Source organism: Gymnoscopelus braueri (assembly GCF_963280865.1).
Source record: "Gymnoscopelus braueri genome assembly, chromosome: 23".
Classification (NCBI taxonomy): Eukaryota; Metazoa; Chordata; class Actinopteri; order Myctophiformes; family Myctophidae; genus Gymnoscopelus; species Gymnoscopelus braueri.
In genome coordinates this window covers 24,713,386-24,740,296 of record NC_137625.1, presented here as the reverse complement: position 1 = coordinate 24,740,296, position 26,911 = coordinate 24,713,386, and the positions used below count along the sequence as shown (strand labels likewise).

At 43.1% G+C, this 26,911-nt stretch overlaps 2 protein-coding genes across 3 annotated transcripts; one reads left to right on the top strand and one right to left on the bottom strand.

The window, feature by feature from the left end:
* Positions 1-392: 392 nt before the first annotated feature.
* On the top strand, positions 393-8,312 carry irf5 (interferon regulatory factor 5). Its single transcript, XM_080420817.1, has 9 exons — positions 393-872; positions 1,936-2,272; positions 3,037-3,223; positions 3,386-3,411; positions 3,502-3,529; positions 4,393-4,815; positions 5,282-5,671; positions 6,514-6,632; positions 7,587-8,312. The coding sequence occupies exons 2-9, from the start codon at positions 2,099-2,101 to the stop codon at positions 7,773-7,775; spliced, it is 1,536 nt and encodes a 511-aa protein (XP_080276943.1). The 5' UTR covers positions 393-872; positions 1,936-2,098; the 3' UTR covers positions 7,776-8,312.
* A 1,887-nt stretch (positions 8,313-10,199) lies between these two features.
* tnpo3 (transportin 3) lies at positions 10,200-26,897 on the bottom strand. Of its 2 annotated transcripts, none has more exons than XM_080421558.1 (23): positions 26,601-26,897; positions 24,997-25,197; positions 24,336-24,409; positions 23,772-23,928; positions 21,083-21,226; positions 20,577-20,752; positions 20,041-20,179; positions 19,759-19,905; positions 18,377-18,484; positions 18,173-18,264; positions 17,936-18,075; positions 17,610-17,801; positions 17,336-17,427; positions 16,707-16,783; positions 16,539-16,599; positions 16,306-16,446; positions 15,731-15,847; positions 15,541-15,635; positions 13,069-13,225; positions 12,528-12,695; positions 12,297-12,409; positions 11,216-11,311; positions 10,200-11,069 (listed from the first exon to the last, which is right to left on the bottom strand). In XM_080421558.1, the coding sequence occupies exons 1-22, from the start codon at positions 26,718-26,720 to the stop codon at positions 11,251-11,253; spliced, it is 2,772 nt and encodes a 923-aa protein (XP_080277684.1). In that variant the 5' UTR covers positions 26,721-26,897; the 3' UTR covers positions 10,200-11,069; positions 11,216-11,250. The 2 variants fall into 2 exon arrangements, with proteins under 2 accessions (XP_080277684.1, XP_080277685.1); XM_080421559.1 differs by having other exon boundaries at positions 20,577-20,749.
* Positions 26,898-26,911: the final 14 nt, after the last annotated feature.

Here is a 26,911-nt window from a genome sequence, read left to right as displayed (position 1 = left end):
AGGTCTCGCTAGGACGCGCCTCACTAGCCAACACACAAGAGGGGGTCGGGGTGCACTGAAACCAGCGAAACCCCAAAACAACAGGTTGAGAATTGATTGCATGAAACAATCACCTGTGCGTCCAGTCTCAACGTTGGTAAACAAATAATTGGTCTACTCTTTTATTTACTCCACTGCGCCCTCTACAGATCTGGTAGTATAAATTATCATTGACCAGATCTGTTAGAGGGCGCAGTGGAGTACATAAAATAATTTCCATCTGGCAGACATATTTTATTTTCTACCCAAAAAGTGAATTATAAAGAGAGTGGGGGGTCCTGAGAGGCTTCCCACCCTGGAGAATGGACGTTCAACAACTCAAAACAGCCTTTTTTTCGGTGAATAGCGAAATAGTTTGGTTTATTCTGTACTAAAGTTGGAGACCTCGCACGGTAGTGGAATTTTTGGTCTACGAGAATAGCAGCGCGCCTGGCAGAGTGTTAGAGAGAACTCGCTAACGCTCTGAACCAGGGCTATTGCACTGCTTGCTTGCTTGCTTCCGTCCTAAGTGCCAACACCCGGAAGGGTGTTACTTATACTAGTTCTGCAAACAAACACATTCGTTGCCGTCCTCTGTAAAGCATACATCTGCTGCTTGTTTGACGATGCTTTGCGGATTGTTGTTTGAGACATGTTTAATGTCTCGATATTGATCTTGAACACGTGCGAATGCAGCTGCTGTGCTGTAACGTTTCAGTCGGATACAGTGTAACTTCTTTACCTGTAAGGTTTCAGTTGGATACAGTGTAACTAACTTCTTACCTGCACAGAAACACAGACCAGCTGTCTGTCACCTGCTGCTGCTCAAGTCTTTCTTGGATTTACAATATCAGGCAAGTGGGACCATAATTTAATTTATTAGATATTTATGAACTAATATAGATAAGCTGACCTACCTGAACAACTGTTCATTGATGAAAGTCTCTCTCTCTGATGAAACCAGCAGTCTGATTGTAAAAAGACAACGGCAATTCCAAAATTAAGGTTTAAAACAACAATAAAATTAGGCTAAAATATTGTTTTCTTTTGCAATGTTACTCTTATATCAGATTAGGAGACAGTGATGTACAGTTGCTCTGACAAAACAAACACAAACAAACCTGGCATAGCCTGCCACTAGCAGTATTTTACTTACTACATTACTGGTAGTGGTTGGTACATGTTGAATGAATGTACCATATTAGGCCTGTGTAGAATTGGCTTCTTAATGAAACAGGAGGTGAAAAACTATGATTGGTTCTAACTAGAAGCATTAAGCATATGCCTGCTATTATGTGGATAGTAATCATAGTATAAGTTTAACACTCGTAGCTGCTCACTTCAAAATAGAAATGTTAACCTTGGGAGGGTGAGGTGCTCATTGCACCTGGTAAATTTAAAACTGTCAAAATGTGTGCTTGCTTTATTCCTGTGTGTCTGACTGACAGTCAGTATCACCACCACCATTTGCCTTTACAAGTCTGTGATTTGTCATTGGGAAAACAGTTTCCCATTGGCTCTGAATGAATTGCATTCCTTCTTGTGTTTACTGAAATATAATATGATGACACACATTGCTTTGACCTGATTCAGTGTTTAGGGCTTTCAGCTGGTAATAAAAAAAAAGTCAGCTCAACAAAAATTTAGGTTGGCTAAAAAAAAGTATAAACTAGTCCCAACAGTTTTCTTTTATTGATCTGTTTAAAATAGAACAAGTGTCCATTTCTGTGGATTGCTGCTGCTTTCGTTCAGTGCAACGATCCTTGCTCTTGTATTACATGGCACATTGTGCGAATTCCAGCCCCTGTTTCTAAAGGGATAATTTCCTAAACAGAGGGATGTTGCCATCACAAATACTGACATTCTGTGTTGTTTACCTTTTTATCTCATTGATTCATCCACTTTATTGCCTTCCAGGTGTGACGTTGTTGGAGGTTTCTTGGAAGAACACTCTCTACAGTCTACAGAGACCCACAATAACCCCCGATAACAAGCCTACAACCCTCAACACTACATTCCCATCTCCCCTCACCCAGTCCTACTGCTTGTGGTCCCTGTGTCCAGCCAGAGCCATTCAGCCATGAGCACTCAACCACGGAGGATCCGCTTAAAGCCCTGGCTTCTAGCCCAGGTGAACAGCGGACAGTACCCAGGCCTACAGTGGCTAACTCCAGATCATAGGCTCTTCCAGATCCCCTGGAGGCATGCCACACGTCACCTGCCCATGTCGGAGGAGGAGAACACCATCTTTAAGGTCTCACCTGAAGGCAATTCTTTAACAGTCTCGTGTGTCTCATTTCATTTCATAGCATAAGAATGTTCAACTGTTGAACTTAAGCGAAGCAGATAAAGAGATACAAGCACTAGGAAGAAGGGATTAAAAGTGGATCAGTTTTGTCTTATCTCTAATGTGGGCCACTAGTCATTTGTTTGACACATGTTGACGATACGTTATCTTGCCAGTTATATTTCCCCTTACTGTGGTTATTTATAGCTTATTGCTCAGCTGAGTCCATAGCATGCTAGAGAAATTGCGGAACACCAGACAGACATATAGGGGAGTCAGGGGACACAAGTTCTATAGGAAGTATCACCGGATTGACATTTACAGAACACAGAGTGTGAGAAGCACGTAAGAAAAGAACTTAAGGGAGAAAGAACTTCCTTTTCCAGACAGGAATTGTGATATGACTGCCGTACTTTTTTTTTGTTTCAGTTTCTTACCCTTTTTTGAGTTTCATTTCACTTTCTTGGGGCTTTTCTGTTTCAGTAATTTTCTGAAAAAAAGGTCATTGGCAGATGATCATTTCCTTGTTTGCAGTTGCCTTAATCACCATCTATTTCAGATTTTTTTTCCAGTGTAGTTTATCATTTCACTACATTGTAAAATCCTCAGTGTCAATTTATCCATTTGTAATTCTTAGAGTGTAACCAAATGGACCCATGGTGCCTTTGGTTACAATTGTACACTCTCGAGGTTAAACGATTAAACCAGCTTGTCCCCTGTTTACCACTCAGGCCTGGGCCCTGGAGACGGGGAAGTACCAAGAGGGAGTTGATGAACCCGACCCAGCAAAGTGGAAGGCCAACTTGCGTTGTGCCTTGAACAAAAGCCGCGAGTTCAGACTCAAATACGATGGTACCAAGGAGACCCCTGTTCAGCCGTACAAAATCTACGAGGTTTGCGACCAACCTGTTAATGGAGGTAAGCACAACAGATGTTTACTGGTTAATCTCAGCGGCTGATATTATGATGTGTACTACTGAGCTGAAAGTGCAGATCTGTACTGTTACATGAAATCGTTGGATTTTGATATTTCAAATTCACTGAAATGTGACACATTTTTTTTCTCCTTTTTGGTTTCAGATACTGTTGATGAAGATGAGGAAGAGGTATGTAATTAAAAATGAGAGATACAACAGAAGCTGTACTTCCTGTGGATGGTTTACGATTTAATCTTTATCTAACTTTCATGCTTTCAGATGCCGAATCTTGTTGGTCTCACAATTAGTAAGTAAAAGGTCCTTAAATATTATTGTTGGAGTAGCCTATATGGTCACTGATGTAACATAATGGATAGCTATCACATTGATCTGAATTATGAGTATTGACATTGGTCATTGATCATACGACTACATTTGGAGAAAGGAAAAAGTATATCGCTCATTAATACATCCTAGTAGCCCAGGTGCAACTCGTGTGCCAGTCAAAGCCGCGGTCAGTAGCGATAAATAACAAGACAGTACCACCAGAGTCAAAGCAGGAGTCAGTAATCCCAAAGAATAGAACAGACAGTGCAGGTGACAGTGCAAGCTCTCATGGGGTCAAGCTTGGTTGTGAATCCTGATGGCTACTGGCACAAAAGAGAGTTGCTTTGTGGTGTGCCGTGGGGGAATGAGTCTCTGGCATTCCTGCTAGCTTGGCATAGAGGGGATGGGAAGGGTTCTCCGGGATAGCGTGCAGGTTCCTCCTTATCATCCAGCTCAACTCTTAACTATGGAGCTAGCCTTCCTCACCTTGTTCAGTTTGTTGGCATCCCATGTGTTGATGCCACAGCAAAGTGGGTCTGGAATTCCAATTCAATATTCTACTCACGTTTTGCTGTATGTTTAACCACTTTAACGCTAGAATATAGGATGTACTCATTTACTGTGTGTGTGTTATGTGTTCTATCTCTGAAAGAGACCCTATATATATATACTTTGTTGACTGGAGTCCCCCAGGGGTCTATACCAGACCCCTCCTTTTTTTGCTGTACACCAAATATCTTTGCATTGTGAGCTTGTAAATCTGCTATTTTGACCGAATGTTCACTAGAATAGGGAAGCTAGGGTTCATGTGGTTAAGATATGTTTCTTGACAATCTCTTCCAGATTCAGGACTTGGTGACCCACCATCATTCCCCACCTTCCCTGCACACAGAGAAGTTGCGCACTACACCACCCAGGTGAACGGCACGTTTCGTCCAGCCCACCTCATCCCGATGTCCCATCTTCCTGACAGCATGCAAACCAATCCCAGCAGAGGCCTTCCCGTGACGGCTGACCTTCCTCGGTCAGACTTCCCAGCCCAGGTTCAGCTGGTGGGTGGCATGGAACAGGGTGACTTTGTGCATCGTGGACGACTCTCGGACGGGCTGGGTATACCACCGACAGCCCTCTCAGAGATGCCTCCCCCTGTCGCCTCTGCACCCTCTGAGCCAGCCCCTATGGATGATAGCCCCATGCCAGGGGTCCAAACCCAGGGAGAGGCACAGGCTCAGCCCTGCAAGTATGACCTGCTGAGCAGCCTTCCATGTGAGTAGAACATTTGCCCTGGCAGTGGGAACCATAGTCGCATGCGTAAGACGCAACCACATGCAGCAGCGTATATTAGCGTTTCTTTATCCCTCAGATTATACAGTACATAGCGAGGTTAAACTTGGGTGTTATTTGAGATGCATATCATCACAATAGCAGTGGCCTGATTTGCCATTATGTGGATTATGTGGGTCTTAGTGAAGCGGTCGGTAACGCACATGCATACCAGTCTGTCACACCCAGCAGTTGACACACACTGGCATAAAGGCGGAAGGCGTGGTAGGTTCTGTGGTTACCATCAGGCAAACATATTTGTTGTTTCATTTGTTATTCTTTGCATGAGAATAGTTAACAGTGTGCATCTAATTAAATATAATTAGCATTGTGAAAATAACTTTTTTCTAGTGTTAACACACTGGCTCACTCCATGTCTTTCACCCTTTCTGTCTGTGGCTGTGACCAGTGACTGATCTGGACATGAAATTCCAATACCGCGGCCGTACGGCAGATTCTCTGACTGTCAGCAACCCCCAAGGCTGTCGACTGTACTATGGCCACCTGGAGCCCACTCCGGACCAGGTGGACCTCTTTGGGCCTGTCAGCCTCCAGCAGGTCCGGTTCCCCGACTCAACCGGCATCCAGAACCAGAAACAGAAGTTCTACACTGAGGCTTTACTGGATGTGATGGATCGCGGTTTGATACTGGAGATCTGGGAGCAGGACATCTACGCCATCCGCTTGTGTCAATGCAAAGTGTACTGGTCCGGGCCCGGCATGCCCGAGCAGGGCCCGCCAAACCCCATGGAGCGGGAAAAGAAGATCAAAGTGTTCAGCCTTAATGACTTCCTGCAAGGTGAGACGCACAAATTCGAACCAAATGGTCGGTCATACTGAACATTCACTAGCGACTCCTACTGCAGCCTGTTCAGTGTGTGTTATGGTCTCCCGGTGAAACTTCTCAGATGAAAAGTGGCAGCTGGCAACTCTGTGTACTGGAGAAAGCGCATGGATGTCTATACTCTCCCTAGGCCCATAATGGGGCGATTGGAGAATTGACGATGACAAAATTGGCAAGAAAAGTTCGAAGGGGGGCGGGGGGGTATATCTTATTGTCAGGTGGAAACCTTTTATGTCCAAACAGTTACTAATCAGGAAATTTTAAAAAATTACCGGTGTTAGTTCCAATGGATCCAGTGTAGTTCTTTAGTCACAAGCTCTTAATACTTTTCATCGGGGGCACTTGGGCTCTAAAGTAGCCTGACCGTGCATCGCGGGTTCGAGTCCTGTTCCCGACGATCTTTACTGCCCATCTCCACTGTAAACTATCAATTAACGGAAGAAAAGCCCCAAAAAAATATATTTGAAAAATATATATATTATATATATATTTGTATACATTATATATATTTTCATCTGCTAAATATTTATAAAACCCACAGACAGAATCACTTTCAACAGGGCATCCCTATTTTGGGCATGTCATTATAGGCAAAATCTCACAAATTGTCGAAATGTTTCGCTGCTTTTGTGCGACACTGTCATATGGCATAAGTATAAAATAAGGCATTGATTTATGAAAATAAGATTTTATGTTTTTTTTTACAAGATTTCTGCTCAACAGCGATTGAGCAGAAATATCATGTTCATCTTGACTGAAATCTATTTTTTTCCTCTGTCCCCGCATACGGAAAACAGGACTAATTTTGTTCCAGAAAGGTGAAGCCCACCGCCCTCCTCCCTTTGAGATCTACTTCTGCTTTGGGGAGGACTGGCCGGACAAGAAACCCAAAGAAAAGAAGCTTATTATTGTCCAGGTCAGTGCTCTGATTGTATAGCATGCCTCCACTGACCTTAGAACACTGACGATTCTCAACATTATCTCTATATTTGTTGTAGGGCTAATGTTCCATTACCAGACATGAAACTGAGCACTACAGAACTGTATCTGTGAATGTGTACACTAAAACGCTTACTTCCAGGCGTTTAGGTGCTACCTCTGACATTGTCCTTCTGAAAATCAAGACCCTGAGAGCGATCTTCAGAAGATAAATGATTAAATCAGTCAGTAATCATTTATGTAATGGCGGTCATATAGACCTATGGGTGTGTCGGGCCCAAAACAAACAATAGAAAAGCAACACGCCATTTACTTCCCGTATCAGTGTGACGTAGTGTCTGCCTATTTAGGAGACCAGAAGTAGGTGGTGGTGCGTATTAATTCCAAAGGAAGAAGTGAACATGAACAAAGCTTCTGTTCGAACGGATTGTTTAGCCCCATCGTCATTGAACTAAATATTGTATCCATTCTTCACGAGCCACACATCTTCCTAACACTTACTTTTTCAGAAAGACAACTTTGTTATCGACCTTTTTCTGTCCCAGCAACGCACTCTCCCGATATCCAGCAACGGTAATCATAGGACGTTCGCGAGATCTGATGTCAGACGGCGCCCACCTAAAGAGACCATTTTGTGTACCATTTCGCACCTACTGGCAAAGTGTGGGATGGCGTATCTTCCTAAATTAAGCATCTTTGGTCAGGCCCATTTTCACCCGCAAAATGTGTCACAGGAACTGTAGGAACTGGAAGACCAAGGCCGAAACCCATTTGTATAATATTAATCTCAAATGTATGTGCTTTGTTTTGTGTGCTTTTCTAAGTACTCAAAGTCGCTTTACATGGGGGAGAGAGTATGATATAGAGTATGATAAACTTACTAAATTCTTCTAAATACTTCTCTAGTAGTAATAGACATTGTTCTCCATAGGTGGTCCCAGTCGCGGCAAGGATCCTGACAGAGATGTTCTCTGGAGAGCTCAATTGGTCCTTGGACAGCATTCGACTACAAATCTCGCACCCTGACGTGAAGGACCACACAGTGGAGCAGTTTAAGGAGCTACAGAGACTCCTCCAGAACCAACACATCCAGGGTCCCTGGGCCAGTAATGGACCTTGAACCAGAGGGTCACATATTGGGGATAAGAAATAAGATTCTGGGAAACACCACAAAGCCTGAGGCTATTAAAGTGTGCCCACCCACTGGGGGCCCTAGGCCCTTCAAGAGCTTGAGAGACTCAAGCCAACATGGGAGGTTATAGCAGTAACTTCATGTTGAGTTAACCTGAAGGGCTCTAAAGCCATCATTCTAACCACTGTATTAAATTTTTTTAAGGATATATTTTTGGCATTTTCATGCTTTATTTCAGATAGGTCCATGTAGTAGAGACAGGAAGACGAGGGCAGAGAGAGATTTGAACCACGGTCCTCACGCTCAAAAGCGTATGGTCTGCACTAACTGGCTGAGTCACCACTCATCAGGCATCCATAACAGCTGTGTTTAATGCCAATTTAATTAGAAACTGAGTATTCTTAGAATTTAACAATTTCAATAAACACCACTGCAGTATTCCTCAAGTGTCAAGTTGTGTTGTCAATGTTAAACATATTTGAATGTTTTGAATAAATCCTACATGGTCTCCCTTACCAAAACAATTATTTAATATTCTAATTTGTCAAGAGAACTGAATTTCTAAGCATTTCTGGGAGGCAAAACAGAATTGGTATCCATAAAATGAAAGATTTGCATTATTTCCTTAGAAGGGACTATCACAATTTAACATCTTAGTATATCGTTGCTGTCCGGCAGGATCCAGCTCAACTAAATTTTTCGCTTTTGCATTTTTTTTCTCCATAAGTCAGTGCTATTGAACACCCTTTGTCTGTGTTGGTAAAACAATTGAACCAATGAAAAGTATTAAGTACTAAAAAGTGATTTTGACAAAAGGAGCTAACTCCAGCAAAGGGGGGTGGAGTTAGCTGGTTTTGCTGACTCCAGGCTCCACCCCCTTTTGACCTCCAACCTCATTGTGAGCTTGGAGGTCCATTCAGCTGTTCTTATCAATTATGAACAACTTTTTTCTGTTTTTCTTTTTCATTTCCTGAAAATTTGACATTTTGGAATTAGCTGGTTCCTGCCGGACGGCAGAGATATGTATTTGTTGTAAGGCTAATGTTCTATTCACAGCTGTAAAAACAGCAGCTTTGTTTCTTTGAAAAGTTTTACCACAATGACATCCCTGGGGTAAAAACCATGAACGTGATAACCCCTAAAGGACCACTTCAACCCGTCGTCATATATTGGTCCTCACTGTCTCAGGAGGGCTGTGGACAGTTTAGCTAACCCACCTACCAGTGACATCAGCAGTAGGCAGATTTAGTCATTTCAAACAAGATTTAAGTTGTATTAATGTGATAACAATGTTTATATTATAGCAAGCCAACTTTCCAGGAATAGAAAGCCTGGAGTTTTTATTAGCTTGGATTTGGTGTCTGAACTGTCCACGGCCCTCTGAGACAGTGTCAGTGAGTAGACAAAAATGGATATGAAGATAGGTTGAAAATAACTGAAGTGGTCCTTTAAGCTGGATTAATATTTGGTTGCACACCGAAAATAGCCTATTTCCAAGCTCAAGCTTGGACATTGGTACCAAGTATAATCACCCTTATGTCCAGTTTTATGCAGCTACCCTCAGTGACAGATGTCCTTGTTCACTGTATTTACAGCAAAAGACAATCTTAACTTCAGCAAATATGAATCAGGTAGAGTAAATGGCGGATATACACCATATGGGCATGCCAGGCTGATGCTTGCCCACAAAATGCATCATGGAATTTGTAGGAACAGAGAAGGGCCAAAACAAACAGCGGAATTTTCTCTGCAATTTTATAGTAAATGTTATTTGTATAGATTATGATAATCAACAATGAACTGAAATGCACATACAGTGTGTCCCCTAAAGCACAATGTAATTTCAATTCAAGAAAATGTATGGCCATCTTCAAAACATTCCCACCCCCTGAGAGCGCCCAACTTTGCATATCAGATGACATTGGCAATTCTTTCGGGGATTCCAGAACAGTAAGGAAAACCATTCTTCCCAAGTAGGTGCTAAACAAACATGAACCTGTTTGACTTGAACATGCTGTGAATGGGGTCTGAACATGACAAAATGTGATACAAAAGAGAAGTGTGATTATGACATCAGCTTACCCTGGAGGAGGGCTAGAAAGTGGCTAGATCTAGGCTAGATCCCCATTAAATGGAGGGATTCGGATTACTGAGTGAGTGAGGGTACTTGTGCAGTTAGGGATCGGTCAGGATGCATACAGCCACCTGCCAGGATGAGTCTTGTGTGAATGTTCACATGCATTTATTGCTACAGAGTGATAAAGTGTTGTTTGACTTGCTACTGTAGCAATCACAACAATGGACACCTAGTCGAACTGGTTTCACTGAATAGATACGAGGAAAAGTGAGTCTGGGTCCCAAACCGACAGATAGATACCGGTGAGACTCAAGGCAAAATATAACAAGAGCATATTTGTTCCTCTCAGTTGTTGTTTTTTATTGTTCAATACAAGGCTACATCGTCAGTGATGTTGTGTCTCTCCCAAATATGGGTGATATCAACTGGTAGAGCAAAAAAAAAAAAAAGAAAAAAAAATGTTTCTTTTACCAGTTAGTCGAGTGATTCTTGCTTTCTGGCAAAAGATAACTAAAATTCCAGCCAACATGTTAAAAAGGTCAAAGGTGACGCCAAATCTTCAAGCATTACCCTTCCACCAACTACATGCCTCCACAGGCACTGGTGGCCATGCTGTGAAGAGCATCCTGGGGTTTGCTATTCATTTTCATATGGCACGGACAGCAAGACCATGATAAAGTCCTAAAGAAACGTCCACGAAAATAAATTGATTTCTCTCCTTTATCTTAAAACGTACAAGTCTTTTTTGATGCATTATGATTTGCAACCAGGCACATCTTTTGTTTGTTGTTTTTTTCCTTGTTCTTTTTTTTAAAGATGGAACTTCAAGACATCCGGCTGACACAGAGCTGAATCCATCGGTGCTCTCCAGGTCGGTGAACATCCCTCCATCCCTGGGGCACGCCCTCGTCCCACCCCATTACCCCGGATGCCACCTGTTGCTGGGGGGACAGTGAGGGAGAGGGGGGCTTAAGAGGGAGCTGAAAGAGGAGTTTTGGGGGGCCTCCTATTATCAGACCTCTCAGAGTCTTTTTATGTCTCTTTACCACCCTGTCACTCCAATTTCAGAGTGGTGCGTCCTTTTGGCTTTTCCATGTTGCCAAGTCCCGCCATCTTCCAGTAAAGAGTTCCCTTTAGATTCACATCTGCAGTCCTCAGCGTATTTTTGCCGTCACCTCTGAATGTTAGCCAACAAAAGATTTAACCTGAGGAGGGGGAAATGTGCAAGTCAACAACTTTGCAGTGCCAGTTGTTACCCATCGTTATTTATTTATGGTGATTTTAAGAAAATGGGGTTATCTCATCCCACTGGCCCTCGTGTGGGCTGATATTTTGTGGAAAAGCTTTTTACCTGGTATTCTGGCAGAGCTCTAAGGAGTGGCGTGGCTATCGGAACAATCTGGTGAACTCTCTGATGGCCCAGCACACCTGTTTGCACTCCTCCGCACTGGGGAAACAGTGGGTGAACAGGAGGACAGAAAAAAAAGTTAGATTGGAAGCAACGTTGGAAAATGTATTGATGCATGCAAGAAATACCGCTTTTACAAATTACTTCTTAACCCATTAAGACCTCAGGCAGATTCTACAAATGTCTTCTAAATCCCAACAGTTTTCTGAAAAACGTATGTTTCTATATCAGTGGTGCTCAAGACCCCCCACATTATATGTATTTGGCCGCCGACCCCCATCTCAAAATATTTTGTTCCAGGGACCCCCAGAAGCAAAGATTTGAGTTAAAAATGTTTGCTTTAAAATATTTATATTAAAAGATTTGCAAAAAAATTCACGATTAAAAAAAAATAGCAGAACTACAAGCTCGTAGCGCGGCACTCGGTGCCGAGTGCCGCGCTATGAGCTTGTAGATCTGCTATTTTTGAATAGCCAAAGTGTCAAATAATGCTTTTTAGCTCAAATAAAAAAAGTACACAGATGCGTTCCAAGTCTTAATGGGTTAAAAAGAGATTAGAGGTATTTGCTGTCAATGATCTTCTATGGTTCATAAGTTCTACACTGTCTTAGGAGAGGAGTCAAGTCTGGTTCTTATGAAACACATAACGCTCAGGTTCATCCCATCATGCCTTCCCCTGCTGAGAGGGCGGCTACAACAGAAAAAGGTCCCGGGCGAGCCTGAACAAGACACAGGGAATCTGCATGGTTTTCCTGTGCCAGTTTTTCAACGTTCCATTGCGTGAATTTGCGTCTCCACAGCAGCCTGTCTGGGCATGGTCCTGTCAGGCATTAACCCTCCACAGCTACAATCTGACACAGAACTGCATATATATCCAGGGTAGAGGGTTGCCCTTGGGAATGCTCTCCTAATCTTAACTAAGCAAGACGTGCAGAATCTGCATCATCAGCAAGCGTTTCCATTTCTACAGTACAGCAGAGGAAGAGGGAACAGTTTTGACTGATGTGACAACGTTATTGCTCACCTAGTGACTTGCTTGTGGAAGTCTGTGAGCTGTTTGTGCGTGACGGTCACTGCGCCACCCGAGATCTCCTTGGGAAGCCCCTTCAACGCGTTCTCCAGCCAGCGGCAGAACGTCTAAAACAACACAAGATATTCACCACTGTCAACTTTTGCACAGCAGGTCAACAGCCATCCCCACTGAAGCTGAGAAACTGCCATCTAGTGGTAAGACATTGCGCGTGCATTTACTCACCGGCCTATCAAACACCATGATCTCCCAGAGTACCTCAGCCACATCTGGAAGTGTGTATGGAGGCAGGCAGAAACAACATGTGTGCATGAGCTGGGTCACCAGCTGCTGTCCATGCTGCTCCATGGCCTGGCCAATCAACTGCTTCCGCACCTCAAAGTCATCCTCATGCTGCAGCAGAAGAAAAAAACAATACACACATGTATATACATATTATACTGGATACGTACAGATCATAGTAAATCTGTATGTTAGAGCACAGAAATGTAAATTCACTGGATTGAACCTTGTAAGCTGAGCTCACAACACATCGCAATGCAGTGCTTTGCGAGCAGCTTGTAGATTGGCCTTTTTCAACATTCCTGAAAAGTTTTGCCTATAATGACCCAAAATAAGGAGGCCAGGTTGAAAGTGGTTAAGCAGGTCTGCATTTACTACTCCAATAATAATTGTGACCGATCGCCTCAAACCACTGTTCTTACCATCAACATTAGACATTGCATGCCTGACAAGAGCTTTTGCCACTTGTCACAAGGTCACTCACATCATTGCTGACTCCTGTGTGGATGAGGTCTCGGACGAACTTCATGACGCTACAGTTGGCGTCCCGGTGATCCAGTGTGGTGGCGGCGATGGCACACTGGATGATGTGAACAATGATGCTACTACTGAGCAGGGTGACCGGACTACGCTGGACAAACCTGGATAGATAGGGGGTGGGAGACATTAGATGTTGCGGATCCATATAGAACAACTAAATATGCAACGCTTTAAGGATTCTGATAAAAGCTGATTCTGGTTCATTACATTTTATGAGTTATTCGTTCAGTGAGTGTGTCCAGTAGTGGCCACGCCCATACCCTGGCAGAAATCTACTTTTCAACCACCCACATGATGTGGTCAAGGCATTAAACTTATTATCCCATTAGGGAAATTCAGGTGGTCATGGCACCACAAGTACACAAGACAGAACAATCACAAACACAGAGCACTTCCCAGCACCCTAAACACCATGTAAAAACAGACAACACTCCAGTGACATAGCCCTTGAGAAACACATATCATAAGCATATCTACTAGTGTGTGCGTGTGTGTGTGTGTGTGTGGAGAGAGAGTATAAGACGCACATAAATGGCCCTGATCACAATACCATCAAATCCTACATTTAGTGCTGTTCCTCTCATTTAACAGTCCAAAAGGAACAAAATACTTGCCAAACTGGCTGTTCATACTTTCTTTTGCAGAATCGTTCCTGTGCCCTGATGGCTATTAGTTGCAGTCCATTGTGTACTAGAGGGTGAGTAGGGTCACATGCACTCAGCCTTATACAGAATAAGGTCTTTGCACAGCTGTGCGGCTGACATCTGGTCACACTCAATGACCCTACTCGCCATCCTGATAATGCGCTGCAACCTGTCTGCATACCGCATACTGCCAAAACACACAAATCAGGCCAACGGACAGGATGCTTGTAGTATAGCCTTGCGAAACAGTTGCAAGACATATTGATCAACATTTTAAAAAAAGAACATTCGCTGCTTCAGTTTCTTTTTCCCTTCACAGGGACACATTCATTGAACTCCAGCTTGTTATCAACCTCTATCCCTAAGTTCCTCTAAATTAAAAACATTTCAATGGGTTTGTCATGGGTTTGGAACTTGTTTTCTACCAAGTCTAAAATGACCATTTCCTTTGTTTTTGTTTTTTTCACGTTACCCTCAAGATAATTGTCAGAGCACCACTTAAAAACACCTAAGGATCAGTTGTCAGGCTTAAGAAACCCCACCAAGGCTGTGTCATCTGCATGCTCCCAGGGCAAAAATGCTCTGGGAAGAAGGTTCACCACTCATTGGTACAGTATAGGAGACAAAACACTGCCATGGGGGGCCCCTGTGAAAACTATAAAATAGATAAGTGATCCACATAATGGTATTTATGGCAGAATCCATTGTTTAGCACATGTGCTAAAAGTGTGGTTTTGAGACTGTTTTTTTTCTTCATGCAGTGAGTGAATGGAATTGCTACTTCCGGTTTCTCGCTCACTGAAGCAACATAAAATCGATTAAGACGATCGACAATATCTATAGTTATATCACGCCCGCCATGTACAAATACAACTCCATGTTCTACCAACATCTCATTCATTGTCAGTGAGAGTTACCCATTCACAGGGGACAATTGAACCCATCAGTCGTGATGCGACATGCAGTGACCAGGGGTGCACTGGTCACTTCACGCAACACCACGCCGTTCCGCCAGTTTTCTTTTTTGCAGGACCACGCGCAATCGCACATGCACCAGTGTGCACTTGCGTGGCTGCGAGCATGCGTACCCATACTATCACACACTGCTACTACTGTAGTACCCAATACCGCTGTTGTAGCCTAGCACGCAGATTAGTTGTTGGTAGGGTAGGAAAACAATAGCCCCGCAGTAGGCACTTTACACCCCATTAGATGCGCAACCCAACCTCTGGTCACACTCTGGTCACACGTCTGGTCTCTCCATTCAGTTGAGCGTTGGTGCCAGTGTGTCTTTGTTGTCTGTGTGTTCATTGGAATAATTACAACTGAACATAGACAGGTAGCTTCAACGACAAAATACTGCTGAAAAGTGAGTTTAAGACTTTTTTGGGAAAGCTCAAACGCGTTTCAGAAGCCATGATAGTCAGAATAGCCTAATCTGATCAGCGTCGTACTGACACACATTCAAAATAACTAGAATTGCATATGAAATCATCTTTGTTTTTGTTTTTCCACCATCACCTCTATTGATTGCATAGCCTATGCATTCTAATATCCTACCTTTCTTTCTCTATAAATCAAAGCATTCCTTGAAAATGTTACAACAAAAACTAAACAAAAAATAGCACATTTCTAACTAAAACTACTTATGGACATGTAAAATGAAAATGTCATAATGCTGGTCAGAGCATGTCGCGTGCACGTGACGTCATAAAAAAGCATCCCCCCAGTAAAACAAATCCCATTACACTACTGGCAGTGACAGGTCATACCGGGTGGCAAGTCTGAACAGATCGTCCACTGTGTCAGGGTGGTTGCGCAGACCATTGGGCTGCTCCAACAGCACGAAGGTGGGCATACAGAGAGCCTATTGGAGGAGAGAAGGAACACATTCCTTATTAAAAGACGAGCAGGACACACAACCACTGCAATGGTACTATACTGTACATGTGCATGTGTTACCTGTAACATGTCAAGTAGTCCTTGTCTGCAGCCATCCTCCATACCATACTCATCTACGAGGATGCTTCCCAAGTAAAGGAAACAGGAGTGGGGATACACTTGGTACACGCTGACCATCTGGGGAACGCACAAAGAAACAAACATGACTTATGATCAACGCAAATATTATTCATGATCAACAGACTATAACCATGCAACTCAAATCAGCCTGATCACAGAATTTAGTATACATTGCACGGATCCAGTGCACGTCATTCCGTGCATAGTCGCCTAGAAACCCTGAAAATCCGTGCATATGTACGTAACCAGTTGCAACCCGGAAAAACCAGGAAGCAGAGCAGTCCCCACAACAAAATGTACGATTCTGTGCTTATCGGTACGTAACTCAAACGGCGCCGAGTAGGCTCAAGGGAACGTCTCCAGTTCCCTTGAGACTGCGCACCTCCGAAATGGTTGGCTATGCACGGATTTTCTGGTTTTCCAGTTGTCTATGCACGGAATGACCACTCCGTGCAATGTATACCAAGTCGTGTGAGATCGGGTTGCTCAAATACACAAAAACGTGTTCAACTCACCTGTGTGACGAGTGGCTGTAGTAGTGAGGCAGATCCCTTGCCAACGCAGCGTACAGCGAATCTGAGACAGCGACAACAGCGCTCCACGATGCGGTTGTCAGCCTGGTGTGTGTTCAGGGTCTCTGACAGGACAGGCCAGATCTACAGGACCATGACATTGTTCACAAGAGATTAGGAGATTGACAGCCGTTGGATTCTTTCGCTGTAAAGACTCAAAATCACAGAAAACCAACCTCTTGGATGACTTTCTGACAGGGGTGTGACTGTCCGTTCTCTACAATCGGGTTTGTGTGTCTAGAAGGGAGAAAACAATTGTGTCAGTGATCAAAACTAAAGCAAAACGCGTGTTTACAAAAATGTTTACATGCGTTCATGCCCGAATCCACCGGTGCAGCCCTTACCGAAAGATGACTGCTAGTCTGTCTAGCCACACTGTGGGGTCACCGGTTTTTCCATTACAAGAGTCCTGAGTGAGAAGCTGTGGGGGAGACACAGTAAATCATAACACATCAGTTTCTCACATCCCATCGTTTCATTATTTTTGCTTTAACAATAGCAGTTATTAAATAATAAGACTAAATTAAATCAACATTACATTTGGATTATAAGTAGTGTTATTAAACAAAAAACTTTGCAGATATAATTGAATTCAATGGGACCAGAAGCTCTAAAGGCCATTCAACCAGCCAAATGCTCTAATCTACTTTACCAATAGTATGCTCTCTGGGGTCATCCCTATGTTCCCCGGGTCCTATGTTCCCCATTTACCTTAGGGTTAGGTAAGTAGGGAACATAGAACCCAGGGAACATAGATAAGCTCCCAACTGGTTCAGGGCCAGACCTCTAAATCTACCTATCATTATTGTAGGCTGCACTACTCCCTCTTTTGTTGAGAAACTGGTCCCATGAACATACTGAAACAGTGAGATTTTCAAATCGAGCATATCATCCACTTCCACTTGACTTTTAGTTGCATGGTAAAGTATAGATTCAAGAACACACCTCTCTGTTCTAGTTAATCTTCACTTACCTTTTTGAGGGCCAAGACCTGCACCGCACACAGGTCACTCAGACACTCCGAAATCTTCTCCAGGGGTAGACGGGCTAGGACAAGTGCTGTACCTGCGGAAGATCCGGCAAGAACTCATTACAGTAAAGCAGTGTTACAATAAATGCATAAAGCTAACCTGAGACTAAAGAGCAACCACTGACTGACAAAGAATCAGTCTACAGAACTACATGAAACACTAGACGGTGATGGAGAATACAACAGGATAAGAAGAACACAGATCGAGCCTGGTCACCTTTGAGCAGACCAACAGCGGCTTCTGTGGAGAGGGCGAAGGTGTCGAGGGCACGGGCAATGTCCAGCAGGCCTTGGAAATGCTGAGCCATGTGGTCTCTGCACACCGAGCAGATGTTGTGGATGGCCTTGGCTGCCACCGATGCCAGAGGCTTCTCCCTCAGCCCCTTCATCAGGTAGTTCAACACAGGGTCTGCGGTAGGACGGTAGGATGGAGAGGCACGGTACAGTCACTTTGTGTAAAACAAATTCAGGCGCAACATACAAATCAATTTAAGGATCACATTGATTGATCCATGGCGCAACAGAGGTGAATCTAGACCATACCTAGGAAGCGGGGGTTTCTATCCACAACCTCACTCATCTCCCCCACAAGTTCGATGCTGGTGTAACGCACGGCGATGTGGACTGTCTCTGGAAGTTGCACAACCTGCTGCAAAACCTCTGTCAGGGTAGGGTTGTTCTCACTGCCGGGAAGGGAATGGGTTTAGATGTTACATGCAAAGATAAAACAAGGAGGACATTGTTGGTATTTATGTACACCGAAAGGAATGAAGCTCTCACGGGTCAACGCTTTTAGCGATGGCGGCCATGATGAAGAGAACGGCTTCGGTCACTTCCCAAGGCGGATTACCGTCTTTTAAAGTAGAATAAAGCTGAGGAGAGTAAAGAGTAAAAAGGCACGTGTGAGAATACAGGCTGTAAGACATCATGTATGAAATGCTAAAGAATTGACTCTGACAATTACGAAACATTTCAGAACGCTACCTGGGAAAAACATTCCATGGAACCCACAAGGAAAATCACATCCTTGACGAGATCAGACACCCTCATCCGAAACTCCCCAAAGTCATCCGTGTCTTCAGGGATTCCCTCCTGTCAGTAGAACAAGACAACAAATGACAAATGCGCCTTTACAAAGAATACTGGGGAGTATACCGGTACTTACTATCACTGCAGATAAAGTTTTTAAATCTGGGAAAAAAAACTCGGGAGCCAAATCGTTTCTCGAGTCAGACACTGATGCTCATTAAGTCTGAGTGGTTCAGAAAAGCGTTCCTACCCAGTCTGTGAGTCGTCCCAGACGCCAACATTTTCAAGCACAATTTTACAAGGATTATCGTAGGGCTTCCCCTTGATAGTTGATGTTTTTGGCAAATGCAATTTTTACAATATATGAAAACCATGCGGTTGGGATGCACACAATATACATAGTGGAAGTGCATTCTCTTTCAACCTCTGTAGCGGTGAGTTATTTGATCTCCTGTCGACTCCAGCTACGGTAGCGTAGCAGCAAATAACTACTCCATAAATAAATCTGCACATGGTCAAATGGATTGTCGCCAATTTAATGCATTAGAGCTGGGTGACATGGCGAAATATATGATCACAATATTTTTTTCCATATTGATTATATTGATATTTATCACAATATGATAATTGGACAATTCTGCCAGTTTTAAGAATATGAAGAAACCAGAGGGTTCATTAAACCAGGGGGTCCGCAGACAAATGATTGAGAGTTAGGAACCAAGCGTGTGCTCGACCTTAACGGGTCCATAACCAAACAGAACCTGGGTCAGTAAGTAACAGTAAGTATACAAATGAAAACCAAATGGACCCGTACAACAAATTAACTCTTACGGGTCACATTTGAGTATTCTACAGTGAAGATACAAAAAAAAAATATTTAGAGGATAATGCAAGTTCACTTCTGTTACACTTTTCTCAATCACTGCTGCATCCACTTTCCTCTCTGCTGGTAATGTAAACAGTGCATAGTGACACTGTTCATTTTATTGCTGCTGTTAGATCTATACATATCAAGTATTAATGTCCACAGTCTTTAATTTTTCACTATCGAGATTGTTTTAGCACCCAGCCCTATGTCACATGCAGTGGTCTTAACAGATTTATTGATTTTAAATACTCAAAAAATATTAATATGACTCAGTTGCACTTGACCATGTTACTGCGGTCCACGTCAGCACTGAAATAAACAACATACTATTTTGCCAGAAAGTCAGACAGACCTTTTATATATATATATAATACAAATTGTGGAATTGAACTGCCAAAGCCGATTCGACCACCAACATTCTGAGTTGGGGACAGCCCTAGGTTATCGAGAAGCAGAGGTTGGTCCTTACATGGTCGGGGTCCAGTTGACAATGTCGGGCCAAGCCGTGCAACAGTCTCTGTATGTACGGTCTGAAGATACTGTGGAGAGCTGGATCATTGGTTTTGTACAAGTGCTCTCCCAGACGATACCAGAAGTTAAACGAGATCTCGACAACCTGGAACAAGATGAGAACAAAGTTATAGTACTGAACCTGGTGTGTGGAGAACAAAACGCAACACATGCAAAGCCTCTCCAGCAACTGTATGCGTTAAAAGAGAGTGTGTGTGTGTGTGGAGTGTGATGCACGTACCTCATACTGGGGGTGACCTGCGCAGATGAGCAACAACTCTAACGTCCGCAGGTCTCCCATGCCCTGGCCTGGACTCCTCACTGTGATCTCTAGAAACGTCTCACACAGCTCTGTGAAAATCCTGCAGTAATTCAGCACTCTGAAAGTCAAGAAGAAAGAGTAAACATTGAGAATCAGCATCAGGTGACAGTACGCCGTTCAGAGTGTCCTGCAAAACCGTATATTAAACCCATTAGACAAATCTACACCTACTAGTTTAAAACTTTTTCATATAGTTCATATAGTTATACTGAAGTCTGTTTCAGTCAATCGCGTTTTTTCTTCATAAAAAGACAGTTTGTGAGAACATATTCTAAGGCAGTGAAATACTTGAGGCTTAAGACAAACATGTGTTCAGCTTGAAATGGGACATCTGGGTGGAGCGGGGGCAAAGTTCGTGCCCCTTTAGCTAAAATGGGACATGCGTGGCACCTGGACATTGGGAGCTTCTCAGTGAAAATCCAGTGTGTGTTCATGTGTGTAATGTGTGTTCTTACTTGTCAAGGTCCTCCCGTGCAACAGCCATGTGGTAGGCCGTCTCCAGTGTGAGGACACCCTGGAAGAGCTGCAGGGCCAGAGTCACGTTAGTATCCACGTTCTCAATGGCATAGAGGGCCGAGCACACGCAGTCTGATGCTGCCTCGTGAAGGTTGGTGGAGGTCTCATCCCTCTGCTGACAAAGAACATGGAAACAAGGAAGAACGCAACGTCAAAACACCGGGGCCTCGCTAATGACTTGGACAGAAGACTCTGAGATATACAGGATCAAAAGGGCAAAAACGTACTCTGACTTTATGACACTGCACATAATCACTGATCACATAACTTATTATTTCACATTGCAAGACGTTTTTCAAGCCAAGGACTCTGCTGTTATATACCCAAATCTATTTATAAGTACATTTACATCCAACTCCAGCTAAAAAGATATTTGCCTATATGACATGCCCAAAATATAGACCGACGCCATGTTGAAAGTGGTTAAGAAAAGTATGAGACTGACCAGCACTTGGAAGAGGACCATAAGGACCTGATTGCTGGCCATGAAGTTGCTGTCCAGAACCCCCAGGTTGAACCAGCTGCCCAGGCAGCGGAATACCTTGATCAGCATCTTCTCATCGTTTCCTGCCTTCTCTACACACGACGTCTGGAGGAACACATACACAAACACACACAGATATTCAAAGTATCATCAGTACCACGATTAAGCAACAACATGGGGGTGGGGTTCCTGGTGGTTCAGCCAGTTAGTGCACAGACCAGCAATATATATAGATATATATATAGTGCTCCTTATGAGTGTAACAGTATAGATTTTGTCGACAAAAAAATAAAAGGTAGTCGACAAAAAATGTTCGTCGACTACCTTTGTTCACTGACGAAAACTTAATAAGAACTAAATAAAAACTAAATAAAAACTAAGCTATGATGACTAAAACTAAGACTAAATATACTGACAATTTGGTCAACAAATAAAAACTAGACTAAAATGTTAGTGAGGGAAGAATGGAGAAGAGATCCAGTAGAACTAAAAGACAAGTCATTTTATGCTTGGCTGCGCTCGGGTGTTGCGCTCTGAAAATAGCCGATCTACAAGTTCACAACGCGTTGCGCTGCGACGCGTTGTGAGCTTGTAGATCGGCTATTTTCAGCTGCAACCAAGTGTAAAATCAGACATTACGACGCGATCAAGGCACCGCCAAAATACATTTTAGTCGTCAACTGTAGATTTAGTCGATTAAAATCTTATGATACTTAGTCGACTAAAAATAGACAAACTAAAATTCAGATGTCTAAAATATGACAAAAACTAAATCAAAATTTGCTGTCAAAATCAACACTGGAGTGGAGTGTAAGGACCCAGGTTCAATTCCGATCCCTGTATCATCTCGTATATCACCTCCTCTCTCTCTGCCTTTGGTTTTCTGTCTCTCTACACTGAACCATCTTAAATAAAGCATGATTTTTATTAGGGGTGTAACGATACATTTTAACAACGATTCGATACGTATCACGATACTTGGTTGTCGATACGATACATGAACGATACAGGTTAATTTAGAACGATACGATATGTTTCGATTCAGTGATTTAGTCGATACGATACATGAACGATACAGGACAGGTTAATTTAGAACGATACGATTCGATTCAATGACTTAAAATCGATATAGTAACTATTTATTTACCCAAAAATTCTGTGTGAAAAATAAATACCTGGATACTGGATATAAACCCCTCTTTCTCTTTTTTTCTTCTTAAAAGTACTTAGTTTGATATAATTGATTATTTGCATTGCAGAACGATTCGATACGATACAAAGTCAAACGATACGATATTTAGCTGTTTGCATATCGATATAGTAGATCGTTGAAAATTCAAAACGATGCATCGATGCAGTTACTGTATCGTTACGGGCCTAATTTTTATACAATCTTGCATTTTAATCCAGCTCTTCGTGTTTTTGTTTATTTCACACTGAACTTCATGTTCCTCTTTACTGTCATTTAATTAATTCATTGTTAAACAGTCCCAATAGGAAAGCACTATAGTACAAAGCGATTCATTTTATCCCTGGCTTGTGATAATGAAGCAAGCCAAAGCCCGGGGGGAATTACAGTGACTAATGAGAGACACAGGGACAGCTGTGAAAGCTCTTACTTCAGGACGGAAGTGAAAAAAGGTAGGAAACAAGATGGGGTCTAATAAATGCATCACGTCTTCCATGGGGTCTTGATGTCAGTCGTAGACGATGACAATGTGAAAATAACATGTGGAGGTACGTCCTTGGCCTAATGGCAGAATGCACACGAAATCTGGCACTGATTGGTCCAGCAGTTCGTGAAATTAGCCTCGGACAAACAAAAAGACTAACTGACAGACCAATTAGCACACCACACCATAATTTATGAACCATTGAATTCTCCACTTTAATAGGATCTGGGTATTCTAGTATGGCACCGGTTCTCGGTACCCAATACTAGCCATAGACATTTATTCCATCCTGTTGGGGTGGGGTTCCCCATCCATCAGTGGTGTTTTCGTCAACTAAAACTATGGCGAAAAATGTTCGTCGACTACCTTTTTTCACTGACGAAAACTAAATAAAAACAAAATAATAACTAAGCTACGATGACTAAAACTATGACTAAATATATTGACAATTTCGTCAACAAATAAAAACTAGACTAAAATGTTAGTGAGGCACTAGCGGAGAAGAGATCCAGTAGAACTAAAAGGCAAGTCATTTTATGTTTTGTTGTGGCAGGGTGTTGCCCTCTGAAAATAGCCGATCTACAAGCTCACAACGCGTCGCAGCACGATGCGTTGTGAGCTTGTAGATCAGCTATTTTCAGCATGCAACCAAGTGTAAAATCAGGCATTACGACGCCATCAAGGCACCACCAAAATACATTTTAGTCGACTAAATCAACTGTAGATTTAGTCGACTATAATCTTATGATATTTAGTCGACTAAAACTAGACAAAAACTAAAACATTTCAGATGACTAAAACTAAATGGAATTTTATTCAAAAGACTGACTAAAACTGAATCAAAATTTGCTGTCAAAATCAACACTGCCATCCATTTGAGTATGATGATGTAACAACAAAATGGCAGTGTGAACTGTGAATATGGTCAATATAGGATGAAACCAATGATAAGAAAAGGGGGGTCGGTGAGCTCTCACCAGTAGTGTGACTACAGTTGCAGAATAGAAGGCCAGGTCCTCTATGATCTCCGTCCTGCGATTGGCTCCGATGCGTAACGAGCGGCTGTGGACCTCCTCGGGCAGCACTGTCAAGATCTCTATCAGAAACGTCATGGAGCTGATGTCGTTGTTGTACCTGGTGGGGTGACGTGGGCAGAGAAATTATTGTTGTGGTACATGAATAGACATTTCAATTCCTAGAAACACTGCTTCGGAGACATGAACCTCATGAGATGAGAGTCTGTCTGGCTACCCAGCTGTGAGTTAAATGACTGAGGTTAGTTTGTCTTGAGTAACGGTTGGAAACTAGACAATAAGTTGATCCTTTGGATTCATTCGGTTCCAATCAAAATATTTTCAAGTTATTGAATGTAGTTTTTGATCCAAACTCATCCTGCGATGATAGTGACCGTCTGCACTAGATTAAAAACATCCCGTGCCAACAATATTTGGGTTGGCACAAACCCATACTTTCAACTACAGTTGTTTATTATTCTGTCTGCTTGAGCAGTGATATGAAGGAACATGTAGAGGAGGTCTTACTTTTCAATGAGGGTGTGAACGCATCCTTTCCACGAAGCCATCTGAAGGGCGAGGTCTGCAATGGCAAGAGCCAGCTGAGAGAGAAACAGAGGGACAGATGGAGACAGACAGGTTAGACATGACAGATGTGAAACAGGAAATGGAAGAGATGTATGAAAATCTAAACTCAATTAGCTAATAAATGTGATGCATAACAATTACTCATTTTCGATTTTATTCAAAACACAGATACAAGCTGTATATCATTTCATGTTCACTTATTTGTAAGTAATTCATTGGGTCTCTTTTTCACATTTGTAAACAAAACAAACTACTGATAGTTTCCGTTCTGTTGTGGTAAATTCTCTGACAAGAAACTAGGCCATTCAGATGGATGGTGCTACATTCCAGGATAAAAGAGACAGGGGCCCGGGGGATTTTTGCATGAAAGACAAAACAATGCTGCTTGACAGTTCTCCGTTTTATAAGGGGGTATTAAGTATGACAAAAACACTAATTTATACACAAAACACCATTTGCAAGTGGGAGAGGCAGCGCCTCAGAGAAAAGTGATTGAGGGACAGCGCCTTCACGGAGAAGCGAAGGGACGATGTCTTCACTGCAGGCGTGACGGCTACAAAATTAACTACGCAAGTGAAGGGGAGGTGGCTGGCGGTGTTACCTGTGTGACAATGATGGGCGAGAGGTCTTTGAGGTTCTGTATATGGGATAGAAGTGAATCCCGTAGGGCGATGTGGGTCTCCGGTGGGAGTTCATAGAACGATGTCTGGATCTTGACCTTCATTGTCTGTGCGGCAAAGTAGCAGGACTCCACATCCTGCTTCACCTGGAGGAGCTGGTCTGATATCTCCCATGCATACATCTGCAAAACGAACACCACAGCAGGCACACACACACACACAAAACAGGGTTGAGGCGGTGAACACAGACTTGTTACACTGTTGTCCAAGTGAACGTAGCATGCAGTCAGAAATCCAAAACGTGTCCCGCGGCCACAAATTGTAATTTAAGTGACCAGGTGGTAAAACAAAACCCCTGGTTTGGGGCACACATTCACTCCACCAGATCGTGTCTGTTGTGTGGATAATACCTATATTCCACTGCATCCCTTTCAGAATATTCATATAATGTCTTGCACCTCAACCTTTTACAGTACATCTGTTACAGGGGTTAATAATGTGTCTGAGAATTCTTTTTTTTTTTTAATTAGTAGTATCCATATTCTGCCAGTATTCACAAACCAAATACAATGCTCTCTTAAATTAGCCCGCTAAAGCCCCAAAAACAAAAGCAAAACACAAGGTATATGCACTGTCTATGTCACTAAACAACTGAAGAATGTAAACTCACTATCATATTATGTCATGGCCAACTGAATTGAGCAGTGTAATTGTTCTCCACATGCTTTTGAACAGGCATGTTTGGCAGTGCAACAGCTGCAGTGCAGCTTATCAATGATCCTACATTTAGAATGTGCTGAGCAAGTTGAACCTATCTGTTGTGGTGAAAAGAGGAAACCAACAACCATGGGGAGAGGAGGAGGGGGGGGTGGGTTGGCACTCAAATAAACATGCCTTTCTTCCAAGTTAAATCGGTCAACAAGTCAAGTGACTGAACCTGTAACTTTGAACGGGAGAATCGCAGTGACAGTAACATCCCCGGGGTTGATTTAGCCATTCATAACTCTTGAGATGGTACAAAATGTAACCAAAATGGACCCACATTTGTACCCCGAGTTAAATTAACCCAAGCTAACCGGGGCTACTAGCTGTAGTTGTGAGGCCCCTGGCTGAAATCCCCTGAGCCCCCTTGCCTGCAACACGCAAATCCACCTCATGTTTGCAGCAGAGAGCATTTCAACATTGGCCTTGCTTACAAAAAAAAAAACGCTGCATAAATAATGAATTGGAACGCTTCCCTTCCGCGTGTAGCTATCCCTGCTAATATAATAGCAAATGGCTATCATCAGCTGATGTAGCACGAAAATGTAATGCTAACAGTGAAGTAACTGTAATCCTAGCTTCCTCTGTTTTGATTCATTCATTCGTCGCCCTCCTGGGCTACAACACGCACGGTAATACGTATGAACCCCCTTTTTCCCCCCGTGTGGACGTCATTCCCGTCGTATTCAACGGTGCTCAAAACGACATAATACACCCGGTTCGGGCGTTTTTAAACGTCAGGTTGGGATTCCCAAGGAGTATGAGCACCGACTAAGGGCCCAAATTTCAACGCCCTCCCCCGTCGTCTTCCCCGTTTTCTTACCGATCTCTGTAGTTCTCCGAGCCACACGGAGGCTCGCTCCTTACCGGCGGGGTCCGGGTCGTGATAAAGAGCCTGCACCGCCTGGTAAACGAGGGCCAGCGTGGGTTTACCTCCCTCCATGGCGCGATGGCTTGTGTTTTCGACGTTACGAGGATAAATATTGAGGTGGTGGCAGCGAGCTAGAACGGCGGTAACGTTGCGTGATGTTTGGTTGTTTTAGCCCGGAGATAGATCTATTCGGCCCTTATGTGTCGACCGCCATCTCGCTACAGCGCTTCCTTCCTTCCTTCCCCACCGTGTGCCATCTCCAA